The sequence below is a fragment of the Macaca fascicularis genome, chromosome 16, assembly GCF_037993035.2.
Source record: "Macaca fascicularis isolate 582-1 chromosome 16, T2T-MFA8v1.1".
In the NCBI taxonomy this organism is placed as follows: domain Eukaryota; kingdom Metazoa; phylum Chordata; class Mammalia; order Primates; family Cercopithecidae; genus Macaca; species Macaca fascicularis.
The window spans coordinates 81103713-81120825 of NC_088390.1; the positions used below are offsets into that span (position 1 = coordinate 81103713).

General features: G+C 55.0%; 1 protein-coding gene across 5 annotated transcripts in view; it reads left to right on the forward strand.

The window, feature by feature from the left end:
• The window catches only part of RAB37 (RAB37, member RAS oncogene family), a 78662-nt gene extending 61788 nt beyond the window's left edge, over positions 1–16874 (forward strand). The window contains exons 1-10 of one of the 5 annotated variants that reach the window (XM_005584866.5): positions 5854–5996; positions 9364–9474; positions 11493–11534; positions 12364–12430; positions 12524–12576; positions 13549–13614; positions 14128–14184; positions 14262–14338; positions 14546–15674; positions 15978–16874. In XM_005584866.5, the coding sequence (XP_005584923.1) occupies positions 5904–5996; positions 9364–9474; positions 11493–11534; positions 12364–12430; positions 12524–12576; positions 13549–13614; positions 14128–14184; positions 14262–14338; positions 14546–14651 (672 nt within the window). In that variant the 5' untranslated portion in view covers positions 5854–5903 and the 3' untranslated portion in view covers positions 14652–15674; positions 15978–16874. Of the gene's footprint in view, positions 1–882; positions 1263–5853; positions 5997–9363; positions 9475–11492; positions 11535–12363; positions 12431–12523; positions 12577–13548; positions 13615–14127; positions 14185–14261; positions 14339–14545; positions 15675–15977 lie in introns of those variants that run through there. The other 4 variants (XM_005584864.5, XM_005584868.5, XM_005584867.5 and 1 more) reach the window with 4 other exon arrangements.
• Positions 16875–17113: the final 239 nt, after the last annotated feature.

Genomic DNA, 17113 nt, shown 5'->3' on the forward strand with positions numbered 1-17113 from the left:
AGCTTGGCAAGAAAATTGGGGCCAATTTCCTGTGAAGGAAAAAGAAAGTGCGTGGTCAAACTGTGTGCTCAAAGCTGCCTGAGATGGGACAAGCTGGACTTTCGCACTGACCTTAGGCTAGGGTGGGCCTCCTAGAGCCTGGGCTGCCTGCTTGGCACCAGCCAGCACCCAATGTCCTGGTGCATCTCAGGACAAACCTGTTGGTTGCTTACGCTGAGTGAGGGTCTGAGCCCCTGGCCAGAAACTCAGCCTGGGGACACCTGAGCAAAGAACTGGAGGACATCGGGGTCTCCTCCAGATATCAGCGGTCTGGGGGTCCCCGGAGAGCCAGGTTACCAGACACTTGTTCACCCATCTGTCCTTCACACTGAGGTTGGAGATATGACATGGATAAGGGCCCTGCTGCTGGCCTGGCTGTAGCCTGGAACTCCTGTGTGATGGGAAGGGAGGCAGAAGTTCCCACTGGCTCCACTCAAGAGGCTGAGTGCCGCCCAGGTGGCAGGGGAGGGACGGAGCCCCTGGTCTCCCACTTTGGAGGAGCCAGAGGTGAGCAGGGTGACTACCCCCGGCGTGCCTTCACCCATAAACTACCAGGCCCATTGCCTTCTGGAAGTGGGACCTGCCCAGGTCCTGTGTAGATGCCTCTCAGTCAAGACCTTCCCTAAATTCTCCACCACCAGCTTCATCAAACTGGCTGCGGCAGGTCCTGCTGATGGGGTTATGGGGTACTGACACCGATGGGGTTCACACAGCGGTCTTTCCAGTCAGCCCCTCCCACCACAGTTCAGGTCCTCCTTGTTACCTCTCTCCTCAGTTTCCCCCAAATTCCCTAGTCTTGCCTAAATACTGATGCAAAATTCCTCTTTCAAAACCCTTACTCAGGCCAGCCGTGGTGGCTCACACCTGTAATCCCAGCACTTTGGGAGGCTGAGGCAGGCGGATCACTGGAGGCCAGGAGTTCAAGACCGGCCTGGCCAACAAGGCAAAACCCCATCTCTACTAAAAATACAAAAAAAATTGCCAGGCGTGGTGGCACACGTCTGTAATCCCAGCTACTTGGGAGGCTGAGGCAAGAGGATCACTTGAACCTGGGAGGCAGAGGTTGCAGTGAGCCAAGATCACACCATTGCACTCCAGTCTGGGCAACAGAGTGAGACTCCATCTCAAAACAACAACAACTACAACAAAACCTCACTCTGCTCATCCCCCACCTGAACATTCATGGTTCACTATTGCCTTCCAAATAAAGTCTGAATCTCTCATCTGCTGGTCAAACTGTTGCACAGTTTAGACCAGTGGTTTTCAAACACTCCTTCAGCGTGCATAAAAGCCTCCAGGGAGAAGTTCATCTGAAAGGCAAATTCCAAGCTCCCTCATAGACATGCTGCTTTAGTAAAACCACGTGGGGGGCCCAGAATCTGGGGGCTCTGACCCAGGGGGGTCAGAGCTTGCGCCATGTTTTGCAAAACATGAGCTGAGGCCTTGTCCCTCTAGTCTCTGACCGGGTCTCCTTCCCACATCCCGACCCTGTGCTCTTTGGCTGTGCTGTTCTCCAGCTCTGGAGTTTTCTGCCATCCACCTCAGTAGCAGGGAGGCCCTTGCCCCTGCCCCCCAGAGCTCCAGGGCTGCACACAAGAGCCCCCCGTCTCTCAACAAGCACGAGGGCCTGTCTCACTGACACTTGGTACCTCCACTATCAGCAGGGCTGCATGACTATGAGGGTGTGATCTGTGAAAAGGAGGGCAGGGGTATCTATTTGGGGGTATTGTGGGGGTGTGCGTTTCAGATCTGGAGGCAGTAAGAGGTGTTGGCGGTAATTTACAGGCTGATATACACATTAGGTGATGGTGTGAGGCATGGGGTCCATTGGAGACGCAGGTGCTTGCAGAGTGATGTGGCATAGGCGTCGATGGTGTGAAATAAACTGTGCCTGGAGTTGCATTATGGTGACAGGAGTTGCATTATGCACAGGTGAAATAAACTGTGCCTGGAGTTGCATTATGTGTTTGGAGTAAAATGAGGTATGTGTGTTTGGGGGTCATGTAAGATATGTTGTAGGTGTGTGGTATGATAGTACGTGTGTTTGTTTGTAGTATGAGGTAGTTTGAGGCATAATATAAAGTTGTGTGTGGGGCATGTTATGAAGTGTGTGTTTGTGGTATAATATAGGGTGTGAGGCATGTGTATTTATGGTATGATGCGAGGCAGATGTGTGTGGCCTGATGTAGGGTGTGTGTGTATATATTTGTGGTGTGATTTGAGGGTGTGTGTGTGAGTTGTGGTATGAGGTGTGTGTGTAGGGCATGTGTGGTGTGATTTTGTGATTTAAGGTGTGTGTGTGGTATGAGGTGTGTGGTGTGATTTGAGGTGTGGGTGGTGAGGTGTGTGGTGTGATTTGAGGGATGAGGTGTGTGTAGTGTGAGGTGTGTGTGTGCATGTGGTGAGGTATATGTGTCTGTAGTGTGATTTGAGGGTGTGTGTGTGGTGTGTGTGTGTGGTGTGAGGTGTGTGTCTGGTGTGATTTGAGGGGGTGTGTGTGGTGTGAGGTGTATGTGGTGTGATTTGATGTGTGTGTGTATGTGGTGTGAGATGTGTGTGGTGTGATTTGAGGTGTGTGTGGTGAGGTGTGTGGTGTGATTTGGGGGTGTGTGCGGTGTGAGGTGTGTGGTGTAATTTGAGGTATGTTGATGAGGTGTGTGGTGAGATTTGAGGTGTGAAGTGTGTGGTGTGATTTGAGGTGTGTGTGGTTTGAGGTGTGTGGTGTGATCTGAGGTGTGTGTGGTGAGGTGTATGGTGTGATTTGAGGGGTGAGGTGTGTGTGGTCTGAGATGTGTGTGTGTGTGGTGAGGTGTGTGTCTGTGGTGTGTTGTGGGGTGGGTGTACACGTGTGAGTGTCTATGGTGTGTGTCTGGGGAGAGACACAGGCTACCACAGCACATGCACAGCCTCAGAGTGAACGTTAGGAGGCCCAGATTTCCTCCCCAGAGACCACACGGATCCCTTAGTGAGTGCTTGTTCTGCACAGCCCTTGTTCCCTGTTCTGAACATTCTTGACCCCAACCTGCTTCTGACTCACCCAAGGCTGCCCTTGAACACCCTACAGGACATTACAGTGGCCCTGGGGACAGTGTACACACCCTCCAAGCATAACATTACCCCCACACCGCAAACCCAGCAGGCCAGACAGGGACCGCCTGGAGGAGAGCCCAGAGCCCCTCTCCCCGTGTTCAAAGACTTCTTCCCTAGGTCAGATTCCTCCATCCAGTCTAGCGCAGCAACGCAGCAAGGAAGTGCTTCAGGTCACTGCTCCTTCTGGATGATTTGAGCTAATGTTCAACCTTCTGTATTCCAAACCCACCACAGGACAAAGAGGGCCTTGGAGCCAACAACACAAACCACAGCTGGAGGCTAGAAATCTGAACTCAGGGTACCAGCAGAGCCACACTCCCTCTGAAGGCCCCAGGGAAGGGTCATTCCTTCTCTTCCATGGCCCTGGTGGCTCCCAGGAGACCTTGGCATTCCTTGGCTTGCAGCCGCACTGTTCCCATCTCACCTCTGTCTTCACCTGGTTGTCTTTTCCCTGTCTCTTTCTTCTTATGACACCAGTCCTACTGAATTAATGGCCTGCCCTATGCCAGTGTAACCTCATCTTAATAGTGATATCTGCAATGACCACATTTCCAAGTAAGGGCACGATCTGAGGTACTGGTGGCTCAGACCTCAACCTTTCTTTGGGAGGACACAATTCAATCCATAACAGCATGGTTTAGATAGAAGGTGAGCATGAGGCATGCCCCTTCCCGTCTCTCATTCTGCCTCCACCATTTCCGTCCTGCAATGAAAACCCGCATCCTGGCTGGGCAAAGTGGCTCACATCTGTAATCCCAACACTTTGGGAGGCTAAGCCAGGCGGATCGCCTGAGGTCAGCAGTTCAAGACCAGAGTGTCCAACGTGGTGAAGCTTCATCTCTACTAAGAATACAAAAATTAGCCAGGCATGATGGCATGCACCTGTAGTCCCAGCTGCTCCAGAGGCTGAGGCAGGAGAATTGCTTGAACCTGGGAGGCAGAGGCTGCAATGAGCTGAGATCCCACCACTGCACTCCAGCCTGGGCGACAAAGTGAGACTTCGTCTCCAGGAGCCCACGGCATTGAGCAGACCTCGGCACTATTTGAAGCAAGAGCCTCTGGCATCCAAATAGCAACCAACACCACACCTCTGTAGTGTGCTGCACAGCCTCCACTCTCCAATCTGTGGCTCCCTGTTTGAGTCCCACCCTATGCCCAGCTGAGGTTATAGCACGCTCACCTCCAGAAGAGGTAACCCAAGCTCTTTACTCTACTGGAGATCACCTCTGTCCCCACTCTGAGCGCTTCTCCCAGCTGACAGAAAATACCTCCAGCTAATATCAAAAAATACAGGACTGGAGGCTGGCGTACAAAGTCAGTCCCCACAGGCCAATGGTGGCCCATAAGCCATGTCTCCCCCTGCCCTAGACCTCCACACCTAAATTAAGAATTGCAGGCCGGGCGCAGTGGCTCTAGCCTGTAATCCCAGCACTTTGGGAGGCCGAGGCGGGCGGATCGCCTGAGGTCAGGAAATTGAGACCAACTTGGCCAGCATGGGGAAACCCCATGTCTATTAAAAATACAAAAAGAAAAAATAGCCGGGCGTAGTGTCGCGCACCTGTAATCCCAATTACTCCGGGAGACTGAGGCAGGAGTATCGCTTGAACCCGGGAAGCAAAGGTTGCAGTGAGGCAAGATCGCACCACTGCACTCCAGACTGGGCGACAGAGTAAGACTTTGTCTCAAAAAAAAAAAAAAAAGAAAGAAAAAAGGTGCGGGTACCCGTCTCCAGGTACCCCTCTCCAGCTCTCCCCTCGCTACACACCCCTCAAACAGTCCCTCTGTAAATCACCCGTCCTATTCCTTGGTAACCTGAAGCTGCTTATAGAATGTGGAGATGGGGGTAATTGAAAGGTCGGCCCAGGCCACAGAGTCCCTAAGCTCTGCTACGGGCAATCCCAGCTGCACTCTCCACCTTCTGTCACCAGGAGCTGCCGGGCGCCTGGGATATCCTGGCAGCTCTGCTCAAAATGATCCACGACTTCATGAATTTATTTGGCTCCTCCTCGGGGCCAGGAGTGAGTGTCATGGGTAAATAAGGCCGGCCCCGCCTTCAGGAGCGGTCCACTAGGAGATGTGTGCTGTGCAGCCCTCTTGCGAAAGCTCTACCCTGGCGGGACATTCTGGGCACAGCCCAACAGGCAGGGGGAAACGAGAGGTGATCCATACTAAAGGGTCAAAGTCCCAGCACCAGACAGAGGTCCCAAAACACCGCAGCGCACATGTGCTGCAAGGCGAGTATGGGTTGGTAAACAAAACTATATTCAGATGAGCTCGGGCCGGGTGCCTTAGCAGAAGCGGAACTGTCTCGGCGCCATCCGCGGAGGCGCAGCCCAGGGGTCCTCAGCTCTCCGCCTCGCCACCTGGGGACCGCCCACGGCCCGGGACTCGGGCGCCGCCTGCTGTCGCGCCGCGCAGCGATTACGGGAACTTTTCCGCAGCAGACGGGGTCTCCGCAGCCTGCTCCCCCGGGGGCAACTAAGCGACCACAGGGGACCAGTCCCGGGGCTGGATGTGGCCCACGCCCTAAGCGCACGGAGCCGGGCCGGGGTTGCTCAGGGAGGCTGCCCGCCCCTTGGTGCGGACTCTGCGGCTGTGCGCGCCCTCAGGGAACAGCAAGCTCCGAGCCGGTGTCGTCGAGGGGGCGGCGGGACGGAGGGAGGAGCCTGCGGGGTCCGGGTCGAGGGAGGGGGGAGTGGGCGGGGCCGGGGCGGGTCGGTTCCTGAGCTCTCCTTCGCCTGCGGGCCGGCAGTGCTCACCTCTCGTCCAGGGACATGACGGGCACGCCAGGCGCCGCTGCCACCCGGGATGGCGAGGCCCCCGAGCGCTCCCCGCCCTGCAGTCCGAGCTTCGACCTCACGGGCAAGGTGGGTGGGCCTCTTCCGTGAGACCCCCGCCCTCCTCGGCGCTAGCCCCTTCCTGGCTGCGTCTGGGTTGGACTCAGCCCTTTCCCTCAGGCAGCTGGGTCTCCCAGAGGAGGGAGGGAGAGAGGGTCAGGACACAGCCCCTGGGGCCGTCCCAAGCTCCAGGGGTCTCTGCTGGCTCGGTGTGGGCGGGTCGCAGAAGATCGCAAAGACTGAGTCATCCCCCCGCCGGCCCCAACTCAGTTCTCTTCTGCCACACTGTGGCAAATATAAGTCCCCGGGAGCCCATGCTTCTTGGTGAGGGTTAAGCGCGCAACTCTGGGGACTCAGGCTGGGAAGTGCTGGGAGATGGGGACCGCCCGGAGACTCGGAGAGGACGTCCTCTGCTGGCGGAGAAACTGGTGTTAATGCCATTTTCCGAGCTAAGCTCTCAGTTGAGATCTGACATCCCGGTTTAAGGCCTGAGGTCCCCCAGCTGCTCCCCTCCCAGTGGCAGCTGGGAGGCACTGCCTCCCACTTTCCTCCCTGCAGTCGGAAGCCCCTCCTCCCAGAAGGATGTTGCGAACTGGCCTGCAGGCCACCTGGGAATTTTTCGAACCTGAGAAAGATCTCAGTGGTTGGTCTTTCGCATCCCGCACTTGAGAGAAATCCAAGGCTGCTCTCTGGGGCTTGCTCCCTCTACAGGGGGTGTCCTGTATGGAAACAGGTAGAGGCAGCAGTGGACTGGTCTGTCGCCTTCCATCTGTGTGCTTGGAGTGAGCGGGTACCAGAAACCGAAAGAATTGCTGAGGGAGCCTAGAGCTTCCATTCTTCCTCTGCAGGGTTGGGAATGGAATGAGGGCTGTCCTGCATTCCGCTGCATGGCCTTGAAGGAGACCTGCCTCTTTCTGGGCCTCGGTTTCCTCCCCGACACCAGGGCTCACCCATGCTGGGAGCCTCAGCCTCCACCCCCGTGTTTTGGGGGAGCCACCCTGCAAGTCATCCGCCCAGAGCCGTTGAGATAGGCGTCCTGTGTGGGCTTGCGGCAGGAAATGGGCCCCTGCACCCTCGGAGAGGGGGAGCTGCTGTTGGCCAGGCCCCAGGCTGAGGGGGACTGCCTGACCTTGTTGCCCTGCAAACCAGCTGGGTTGTTTGCCTAGGAGGTGGCCAGGCTAGGCAGCTGTTTGTGTTTGGTGGAATCACCGAGCTGGGTGGGTAGCTGGCATCGTTTGCTCAAGGCAGCTGTGATCTGTAAAGTACACAAAGACTGGCCCTGTCTCCCTCCTTCCTACTCTGGGGCTGGGACCCAGGAGCCAGGGAGGAGTGCAGGCTCCAGAGACCTCCTATCCCCCACCCCTTCATGTGTTCCCTGGCCAAGCAACATTGGCAGGAGAGTTGGTCCCCAGCCTCCCCGGGCCTGTCCCAGGGGACTGAGTCCAGGACCCTCTGAGAAAGCCTGGCAGGAACTCCTTGGACCAGACTAGGGGTAACGGGGCCCACAGGCGGACAGTTCCCACCCCTGGGCCACTCTTCCCTGGGTCTTAGGTGATTCACCACGATGATTGGCCCTAGCCATTAACAGACTCTAGAAAGACCTCAAAGAAAGTATCCCTCCTCCTTCTACCCACTATGGAAACCATGCCACAGAAAGGTTAAGGAATCTTCCTAAAGTCACACAGTAGGCCATTGACAAACCAAGACCCATCCTTCATACCCTTCTGCTCAGCCAACCCTGCCTCTCCACCAGAGTTAACCAATCCCAGTACCCCATACCACAGCAGGAATGCCTTTGGGCTCCACTGTCAAGTTCAGAACCTCAAAATAATTAAAACCTAGTCCCCACTCAACCCATTAGGCCATCTAACCAGCAGTTGGGAAAATTCCAGCATTGGATCTAGACCCCTGTTCTCCAAGACTGGAGAAGACGGGACAAAGCGCTCCTCTCCACCATTCCTGAGTGTCCCTGGGAAAGATGAGCAGAGCAGAGCAGAGCCAGACTGTAAAGGAGAGGGCCACACCCCCTTCATAGGTTCCCTCCTTGGTACTCCTGCTACCCACAGCAACCCCAGGATGCCAATCTGCAGCCACGCCTCCCATGTGGGAGGTTTCTGCTGAAAGAACTTCCGACTACATCTCCCCACTTTAGTATAAATTTCAACCTTCCCTAATTCATGCAACCTTTTTTTTTTTTTTTTTTTTTTTTTGAGACAGAGTCTCGCTCTGTCACCCAGGCTGGAGTGCAGTGACACAATCTCAGCTCCTGGGTTCAAGCTACTCTCCTGTCTCAGCCTCCCGAGTAACTGGGATACAGGTGTGTGCCCCCACTCCCAGCTGGTTTTTTGTATTTTTAGTAGAGATGGGATTTCTCCATGTTGGCCAGGCTGGTCTCAAACTCCCGACCTCAGGTGATCCTCCTACCTTGGGCTCCCGAAGTGCTGGAATTACACACATGAGCCACCACGCCCGGCCTTATGCAACCTTTTAATAAACATAAAATGTCATTAGAAACTTCCGGTTGGGCGGGGTGGCTCATGCCTGTAATCCCAGCACTTTGGGAGGCTGAGGCAGGGGGATCAGCTGAGGTCGGGAGTTCAAGACCAGCCTAACCAACATGGAGAAACCCCGTCTCTACTAAAAATACAAAATTAGCAAGGCGAGTGGCACACACCTCTAATCCCAGCTACTCAGGAGGCTGAGGCAGGAAAATCGTTTGAACCTGGGAGGCAGAGGTTGTGGTGAGCCAAGATCTCGCCATTGCACTCCAGCTTGGGCAACAAGAGCAAAACGAAGGAAGGGAGGAAGGGACGAAGGAAAGAAATTTTGTGATCCCCCCCCAAAAAAACCCCAAACAGTAGTCATTATAGAGTATGCAAATGACCATGCCCCACCCCCAGTAGATTTTGATAGACTCCTTTGGGTGGGATTCCTTGTCCAAGATATTGACACTTCCCTCTCCTGTCAGTGTAGCCCAGCCTATGCGTGTACTCATGAGTGGACAAGGGATGACACGAGTACACAGAGGGACGGAATCCCTGCATGGTGTGGCTATGAGCAAATGTGGCCAGTGTCTAGATTGTGCAAATGTGATGGTTCTCTGGGGCCACAGAGCACACTTGGGGACCTGTTCATGGTGAGGTCATAATTCGGGCCTCTAGGAACTTGAGTGAGGACAGGAGGGTCTAGAGGGAGAGCCTAGGAGGCTGAGCCAAGGAGCACAGAGAGGAGAGGCAGGGTGAAGGCGCTGGCAGGCTTTCTGGAAGCAGGTGCCCCTTGGTGCGGTCAGCATTCATGCCAGCCCCCTCTTCTTCTCTGATCCTCTCCATGTGTCTCTCCTGAAATGCCAGAAGCTACCCCTGACTCCCCATTAACTGCCTCTGCCCCTACCCCCTAGGTGATGCTTCTGGGAGACTCAGGCGTCGGCAAAACATGTTTCCTGATCCGATTCAAAGACGGGGCCTTCCTGTCCGGAGCCTTCATAGCCACCGTCGGCATAGACTTCAGGGTGAGGTGGTTGCAGGAGCCTGCTTGCAGCAGCGAGCCAGGGCTGTGGCTCAGGCACAGGGCGGTTGTCCCCCCTCCCTTGCTCACCCTGGCTCCCAGGGACTCCCGAGGCTCATGCCTGAAGGGCACACAACTCGCTCCCCCAGGACCACAGAGGTGGCTGGGTCAAAGTAGACTGGGCAAGGTTGGCTCCTTGCCCACCTATAGGATGCAAAAAATTAGACTGAGTCTTCGTTTCCACCTCCATTCCTGGGGAACTTCTCCCAAGCAAGGCAGCCGCAGGCATGGCATAAGCTGAATGTCTTGGCCCACAGAGGCCCTGCTCATTGCCCTCCTACCTGGGCCCCTTTGGCAAGACCTCAAAAGTCAATTAGCCTTTCTGGAGTTCCCGGGAAGCATAGCCCTGCACTGGGTTTAAGAGCTGGGCTTGGGCCGGGTGCGGTGGCTCACGCCTGTAATCCCAGCACTTTGGGAGGCCAAGGCGGGCGGATCACAAGGTCAGGAGTTCAAGACCAGCCTGGCCAACATGGTGAAACCCCATCTCTACTAAAAATACAAAAATTAGCCGGGTGTAGTGGCACGCTTCTGTAGTCCCAGCTACTCGGGAGGCTGAGGCAGGAGAATCATTTGAACCCAGGTGGTGGAGGTTGCAGTGAGCTGAGATCGTGCCACTGCACTCCAGCCTGGGTGACAGAGCGAGACTCCATCTCAAAAATAAAAGAAAAGAAGAAAAAAAAAGCTGGGCTTGATCAGGCACAGTGGCTCACACCTGTAATCCAAACACTTCGGGAGGTCGAAGCAGGAGGATCACCTGAGCTCAGGAGTTCGAGACCAGCCTGGTCAACATGGTGAAACCCTGTCTCTACCAAAAATACAAAAAAATTTGCCAGGCGTGATGGCGCATGCCTGTAATCCCAGCTACTGGGGAGGCTGAGGCAGGAGAATCTCTTGAACCTGGGAGGCAGAGGTTGCAGTGAGTCGAGATCGTGCCACTGCACTCCAGCCTGGGCAACAAGAGCAGAAACTCTGTCTCAAAAAAAAAAAAAAAAAAAAAAGAGCTGGGCTGGCCATGTGGGGAGACAGCAGCTCACCAGGGACCCTCCCTCTCACCTTGACGGCTCCATCTCACAAATCCGCGTCAGGGATGCTGGGCGCTGCACACCCAAAGTGTTCAACAGAGGAAAGGTCTCACCCTGGCAGGCGGGGCTCTACAGCTCCAAACAGGCAGAAAGCGAATGCTTCCTTCACCAGATAATTAGTGGGCAGCTAAAGAAAAGATGCTGCTGGCAGGGCGCGGTGGCTCAAGCCTGTAATCCCAGCACTTTGGGAGGCCGAGACGGGCGGATCACGAGGTCAGGAGATGGAGACCATCCTGGCTAACACAGTGAAACCCCGTCTCTACTAAAAAAATACAAAAAACTAGCCGGGCGAGGTGGCGGGCGCCTGTAGTCCCAGCTACTCGGGAGGCTGAGGTAGGAGAATGACGTAAACCCGGGAGGCGGAGCTTGCAGTGAGCTGAGATCCGGCCACTGTACTCCAGCCCCGGCGACAGAGTGAGACTCCGTCTCAAAAAAAAAAAAAAAAAAAAAGATGCTGCTGCAGATGTAGCCTCAGGTCCCCAGGATGCAGGCAAGCACCCCATCTCCAGGGGCTTGGTCATAATCCCAGGACCAGGCTCCAGGAGATGGAGACTGAAGTGGGGAAAAGGCAGGGCCTCCAGTAGCACCCAGCCCTCCAGCCCTGGGCTGCCTGATCCCTGGAGAGAGCCAGGAAGCTTCTCAGGCTCCTCTTAGCCTGCTGTTGTGAGAAGGGCAGATACAGTCCCCAGAAGAGACGACTCCACAGTGGAGGTGTCTGCAGATGGCATTCCTGCTGCCCTGATGGTATGATGTGGCTGGAGACAGTTCTGGGGCTCGCTGCACCCACTCTAGGCCTGGAGAGGGACGAAGACAGGATGTCTGCAGAGCTGAGGAGCCACGCGACTCCCACCCTCCCATCCTCTGCCTTTTTCTGTTTCAGAACAAGGTGGTGACCGTGGATGGCATGAGAGTGAAGCTGCAGGTGAGACCAGAGGCTGGAGTTGGGGAGGGAGGATGGAGGACCTGCCTTTCCTTCTCACCCTGAACCACAGGAGGCCTGCAGCCCTGCCCTCTGCCTGGGGCAATTTCCTGTGGGGCCCATGAGAGGAAATGGCTTTTGTTTATTTGATGTCTGCAGAAAAAGCAGTTCCCAGGCACCCTCTCATCTGTGAAAGGTAGCTCCAAATGCCTTCAGACAAGCTTAGCCTCCAACCATCTCCTCCCCAGCTGCCTGGGCTTTATCTGCTCTTAGGAGATTGGACATCCCCAACCCCTGGGCTAGGGGAGAGGAGAAGATTCCCTTTTTTTTTTTTTTTTTTGAGATGGAGTCTCACTCTGTCGCCCAGGCTGGAGTACAGTGGCGCAATCTTGGCTCACTGCAACCTCTGCCTCCTGGGTTCACGCCGTTCTCCTGCCTCAGCCTCCTGAGTAGCTGGGACTACAGGGAACAGGGGCCCACCACCACGCCTGGCTAATTTTTTGTATTTTTAGTAGAGATGGGTTTTCACCATGTTAGCCAGGATGGTCTCGATCTCCTGATCTCGTGATCCGCCCGCCTCGGCCTCCCACAGTGCTGGGATTACTGGTGTGAGCCGCCACGCTTGGCTGAGGAGATGATTCTGAAGGAGCTTGAGAACTCAGTAACTGCTACTGTCCAGGTCATTATATGCTCAAGAGCTCATGAGAATTTAAAGAAGGAAACAGCCCCACCTTCCCACAGATATCTCATACCACAAAGCAGGCCCTCTCCAACCAGTACATTCCTTGCACCTGCCTCCTTCTGACCATTTCTCCATCCCATCCCCTCCCAGATCTGGGACACCGCTGGGCAGGAACGGTTCCGAAGCGTCACCCATGCTTATTACAGAGACGCCCAGGGTAAGTCCCTCGCACCCTCCAGTCCCTACCCCAGCCCCTTGGTAGCTCCCATGCTGCTGCCTAAGTTCCCTCTGTGATCCTCTCCCCCTCCAGCCTTGCTTCTGCTGTACGACATCACCAGCAAATCTTCTTTTGACAGCATCAGGGTAGGTCCTCCCTTCCCCTGGCCGCTACCCATAAGCAGCCAAGGTAAGGTCTGTGCAGGCTGAGGTTGCTTCCTGTCCTGTGGAAAGGGGGTGGAGCATGGAATCCTGCTGCCTTCTGAAAAACACCTACTTGTGACTCAGAAGTCATATCTTCTGCCTTGTATTTGGTGGCCACGTGGGCATGAAGGCCAAGCAGACTGTTGTGACCCCGTGCCACCTTCTTAGCTCTCACTGTGATTCATGAGTGTGTTTTGTGACAAAGTGTTCAGAATGGCCCCCACTCCACCCTAGATAATTATCCACAGAGACCAAGGGAAAAACACAACCAGAAAAGTCCACACATACATCCAGGGCAAGTTGCAAGAAAGTGACTCAGTCAGACAGAGTGAGTGGCTGTATCCTCACAACAAAACTATTATGGAGACAAAAATTTGATAAATTCAAGCACCAGTTCTGTGCACGACATTGTATAGGTTTCATGAATTCCCTGACCTCAAGGACAGTTTGCTGACAAGCAAAGTAGGAGAATAAAACATTTATATAGAAAAAATATGGAAAATCCATGGCACTCATACTCCCACCTCCTACCCCATGCTTATGGCAGACATCACTAATCACTCACAGTACTTTTGATCACTGAAACCCTTATGTGGTCTTAGAATCTTCAACAGGGCACTCCAAGAAATCACTGGTGACAACCAACTGATTTGTGAGATAAGGTCTCCATGCATCTGGATCTTCCATAGAACTGATAGTTGAACAGCATAAAATGGGGAGGGTGGGGCCACTGTGGTTCGAGCCACCAAGGAAGGCCACCCAGGCCTGGATTGGCCAGAACAAAGGTACAGATAAGAGAATGCACAGGGCATCGTATTCAAGGCAGTAAGTAGCTGAGGACAGTCAAACCGAGCAGAAGAAGAAAGGGGCAGCGGGAGGAGGAGAATGCCAGTCTCAGCACACCCTTTCCCACAGGCCTGGCTCACTGAGATTCATGAGTATGCCCAGAGGGACGTGGTGATCATGCTGCTAGGCAACAAGGTGAGTGGCTCCGGGGCAGGGTCAGCCCAGCCCTGCACTTCCTCAGCCCTAGCCAGCCCCATAACCACCCAAGAACAGTTATCTAGGCATCCTTCCTGAAAAGGACTCTGCAGGCTCCAGCTCAGGAGTCAGACGTATCTGGAGGCTTCTGCCTATCCCACGTGCCCCTTCCAAGGAAAAATCCAAGCTGTTGCCTGAGAAATCAAGGGCTGCCCAGTGCTCAGCCCCCATTAGAACAGAGTGAACAGGGTCTCAGGTCAGGGGCTAAGACTGCAAAGGGTTAGCCCCAACTGCTGTCCCCTTCCAAGACTGAGTCATCACACCCTTTACCAAAGGTGAGATCCCAGGATTAGGAGCTACACTGGGCAAAAATCCTGGCCCCAGGCCAATCACACCTGCTTGCAGTCCCTTGGGCCACCAGCAGAGGGCAGGCAGTGCCTGCTTCTGGGGTAAAATATGGGCCCGCTGGGGCGGAGGCCTCCTTCCCCAGAGTGACCCTTTTGGGCTTGACAGGCGGATATGAGCAGCGAAAGAGTGATCCGTTCCGAAGACGGAGAGACCCTGGCCAGGGTAAGTGATTTCTGTGGGACAGGGTGAAGGGTGGGGGCAGCCCGAGGCTGGCCCTGAGGACACTCTCTCCCGGGCAGGAGTACGGCGTTCCCTTCCTGGAGACCAGCGCCAAGACAGGCATGAATGTGGAGTTAGCCTTTCTGGCCATCGCCAAGTGAGAGCTGGACAGGGAAGGGAAGTGTGCGGGGCGGGGCGGCACCCTCCAGGAATCCAGTAGGGCCCGGCCCCTGGCCCAGCCCCTGGACACACCTGCATTCTGCAGGCTGAGGTCCATTTGCTCTGGGCCACTGGGAGGTGGGAGGGGACTGCTCAGCTCCTCACCCCAGCCCACCCCAGCCCAGCCCATTGCCTCTTCTTCAAGGGAGCTGAAATACCGGGCCGGGCAGCAGGCGAATGAGCCCAGCTTCCAGATCCGAGACTATGTGGAGTCCCAGAAGAAGCGCTCCAGCTGCTGCTCCTTCATGTGAATCCCAAGGGGCAGAGAGGAGGCTCTGGAGGCCCACGGGATGCAGCCGTTCCCCCCAGGCCTGGCTTATTCCAAGCGGCTGAGCCAATGGGGAGAAAGATGGAGGACCCAGTGCACAGCCTCTTCCTACTAGGGAGCTGTACTCCAGCTCCTACTTGAGTTCCTGCGGTCTCCCCGCATCCACGGGGAGGGTAAAACACTTAGCTTTTATTTGAATAGTACATAATTTAATACCAAAAAAAAAGGCACCTGGATGCCCAAAAAACCGAGGCTGGGCCCTAGTAACCCTTTTGCTTTCTAGGACTTGGGGGGCTGGCCTTCCCTCCTAAGCATAACAAAGGTGGTGTTGCTCCAGCTCAGCCCCAGGGGACACAGATGCACTTTGGGGGTGAGGGCAGGTAATGACTCCATCGCACCCTCAGTTCAGCTGGAGAGAGGCTGAGCTGACCCCAGCCTTCACTGTCTCCTGCTCTCCAGGAGCTTATCTTCACCCCATCCCCCAAATAAGTGGGCCCTTGTGCTGTGAGGGAGACCAAAGCCTCAGGGAAGATAAGAGATAAGGAGATGGGAGGTGGAGGACACGGGGCAGAGAGTAGGGTCGGGCTGGCTACCTCTGGCCTTACTAACACCCCCTTGGAGGCATGCCCCTTTTCTCCAGCACACAACACATTGGGGCACCTGGAAATATTGGTTCCCGGCTCCTGTTCTCTGGACCTCAGATCCTGGGGGAGACCCTCCCCATGGAATCCCTGGCTTAGCTACCTTCCTGCCTGTGCACCTAAAAACCTCAGGTCAGAACCAGGAAAATAGTTTTGTTTTTTATTTTTTTGAGATGGAGTCTCGCTCTGTTGCCCAGGCTGGGGTGCAGTGGTGCAATCTCCGCTTACTGCAACCTCCATCCCCTGGGGCTCAAGCGATCCTCCCACCTCAGCCCCCCCAAGTAGCTGGGACTACAGGTGTGCACCACCACACCTGGCTAATTTTTGTATTTTTTGTAGACACAGGGTTTCGCCATGTTACCCAGGCTGGTCTTTTTTTTTTTGAGACGGAGTCTCGCTCTGTCGCCCAGGCCGGAGTGCAGTGGCCAGATCTCAGCTCACTGCAAGCTCCGCCTCCCGGGTTCACACCATTCTCCTGCCTCAGCCTCCCAAGTAGCTGGGACTACAGGCGCCCGCCACCTCGCCCAGCTAGTTTTTTGTACTTTTCAGTAGAGACGGGGTTTCACCGTATTAACCAGGATGGTCTCGATCTCCTGACCTCGTGATTCGCCCGTCTCGGCCTCCCAAAGTGCTGGGATTACAGGCTTGAGCCACCACACCCGGCCCAGGCTGGTCTTAAACTCCTGAGCTCAAGCGACCTGCCGGCCTCGGCCTCCCAAAGTACTGGGATTACAGGCAGGAGGCACCACGCCCAGCCGAGATGTGTCTTATCCCAATCCTTTGGCAGGCATGCAGCTCCACAGGCAATTTCTTCAAGCAGCTGAAGTGTTTAGCTCTCCCGGGTTAAGAGCCAGATAAGGAGAAATCCCTTTCCTAGGTTTGGAATGTGTTGTGAAAAAGAAATCCCTGGCTCCTGGAGCTGGTGGGAGACAAGATTAAGCAAACCTCCCTCCACGTGTATCCCTTTGACCCCAAGCTCTGCCTCCTCCCTGACCACCCATGCCCTTTCCTTTAACTTCTCAAATAGATACCAGGGCCTAAACTGCTTTACCTCCCTACCTACTCTGTCAGGTTAGGGGGTGGGAGGTCACCCATTTCTGAATTAAACCAATGCAATGTGAGTAAAACAAGGTCATGCGGGTATGTCGGGGGTAGAGAGAGGGGTAGCAAGTTCATGTGGCCTCTTTGGTCACATGTCTCCCAAAGCTCTGACCCCTGCCATTGGAACTGGACAGGAGACATGAGGTCATGACCTGCAGGCACCTTTACTGCAGCTCTGCAGGCCTGGGTGGGGATGGGGGGGAGGAAGAAGTATGCACTGCACATTTCTGAGCCTACAGCATTTGCTTTCAAGGCAGAAATCTTGCTCTGAGCAGTCAGCGGCTCCAGTTTGGGCCCGATGAGGAAGCTCTCCGTGGCCTCTCCCAGGCAGAGCAGGGAGGAGGCTGACATTGCCAGTCTCTTCTGGGGCCCAAGGCAGGTTGCAGGAGCTCCAATCCCGTAGACAGCTCTGGGCCTCTTGCATTTGAGTTTTTCAGAATTAAACTGCAGTATTTTGGAAAGCACATCCTGTCCACTGTTTGAAGTAAGCGTGGCAGGGGGGTCCTGTTGAAGGAATTGTCATTCACTGCCAAAATCATTCCATCCTCCTTCCTCAGTGTCTGTCCTCAGATGGCCAGCTACCCTCCTAAGAGATTGTCTCCCCGCCTCTGTGACCAGCCTCTCTTTGGCAAGAGTGAGCTAGAAGGCTTTACGGTCCTAATCATTTTTCTCTGTTGAAAAAAAAAAAACCAAGGCCTTTCCC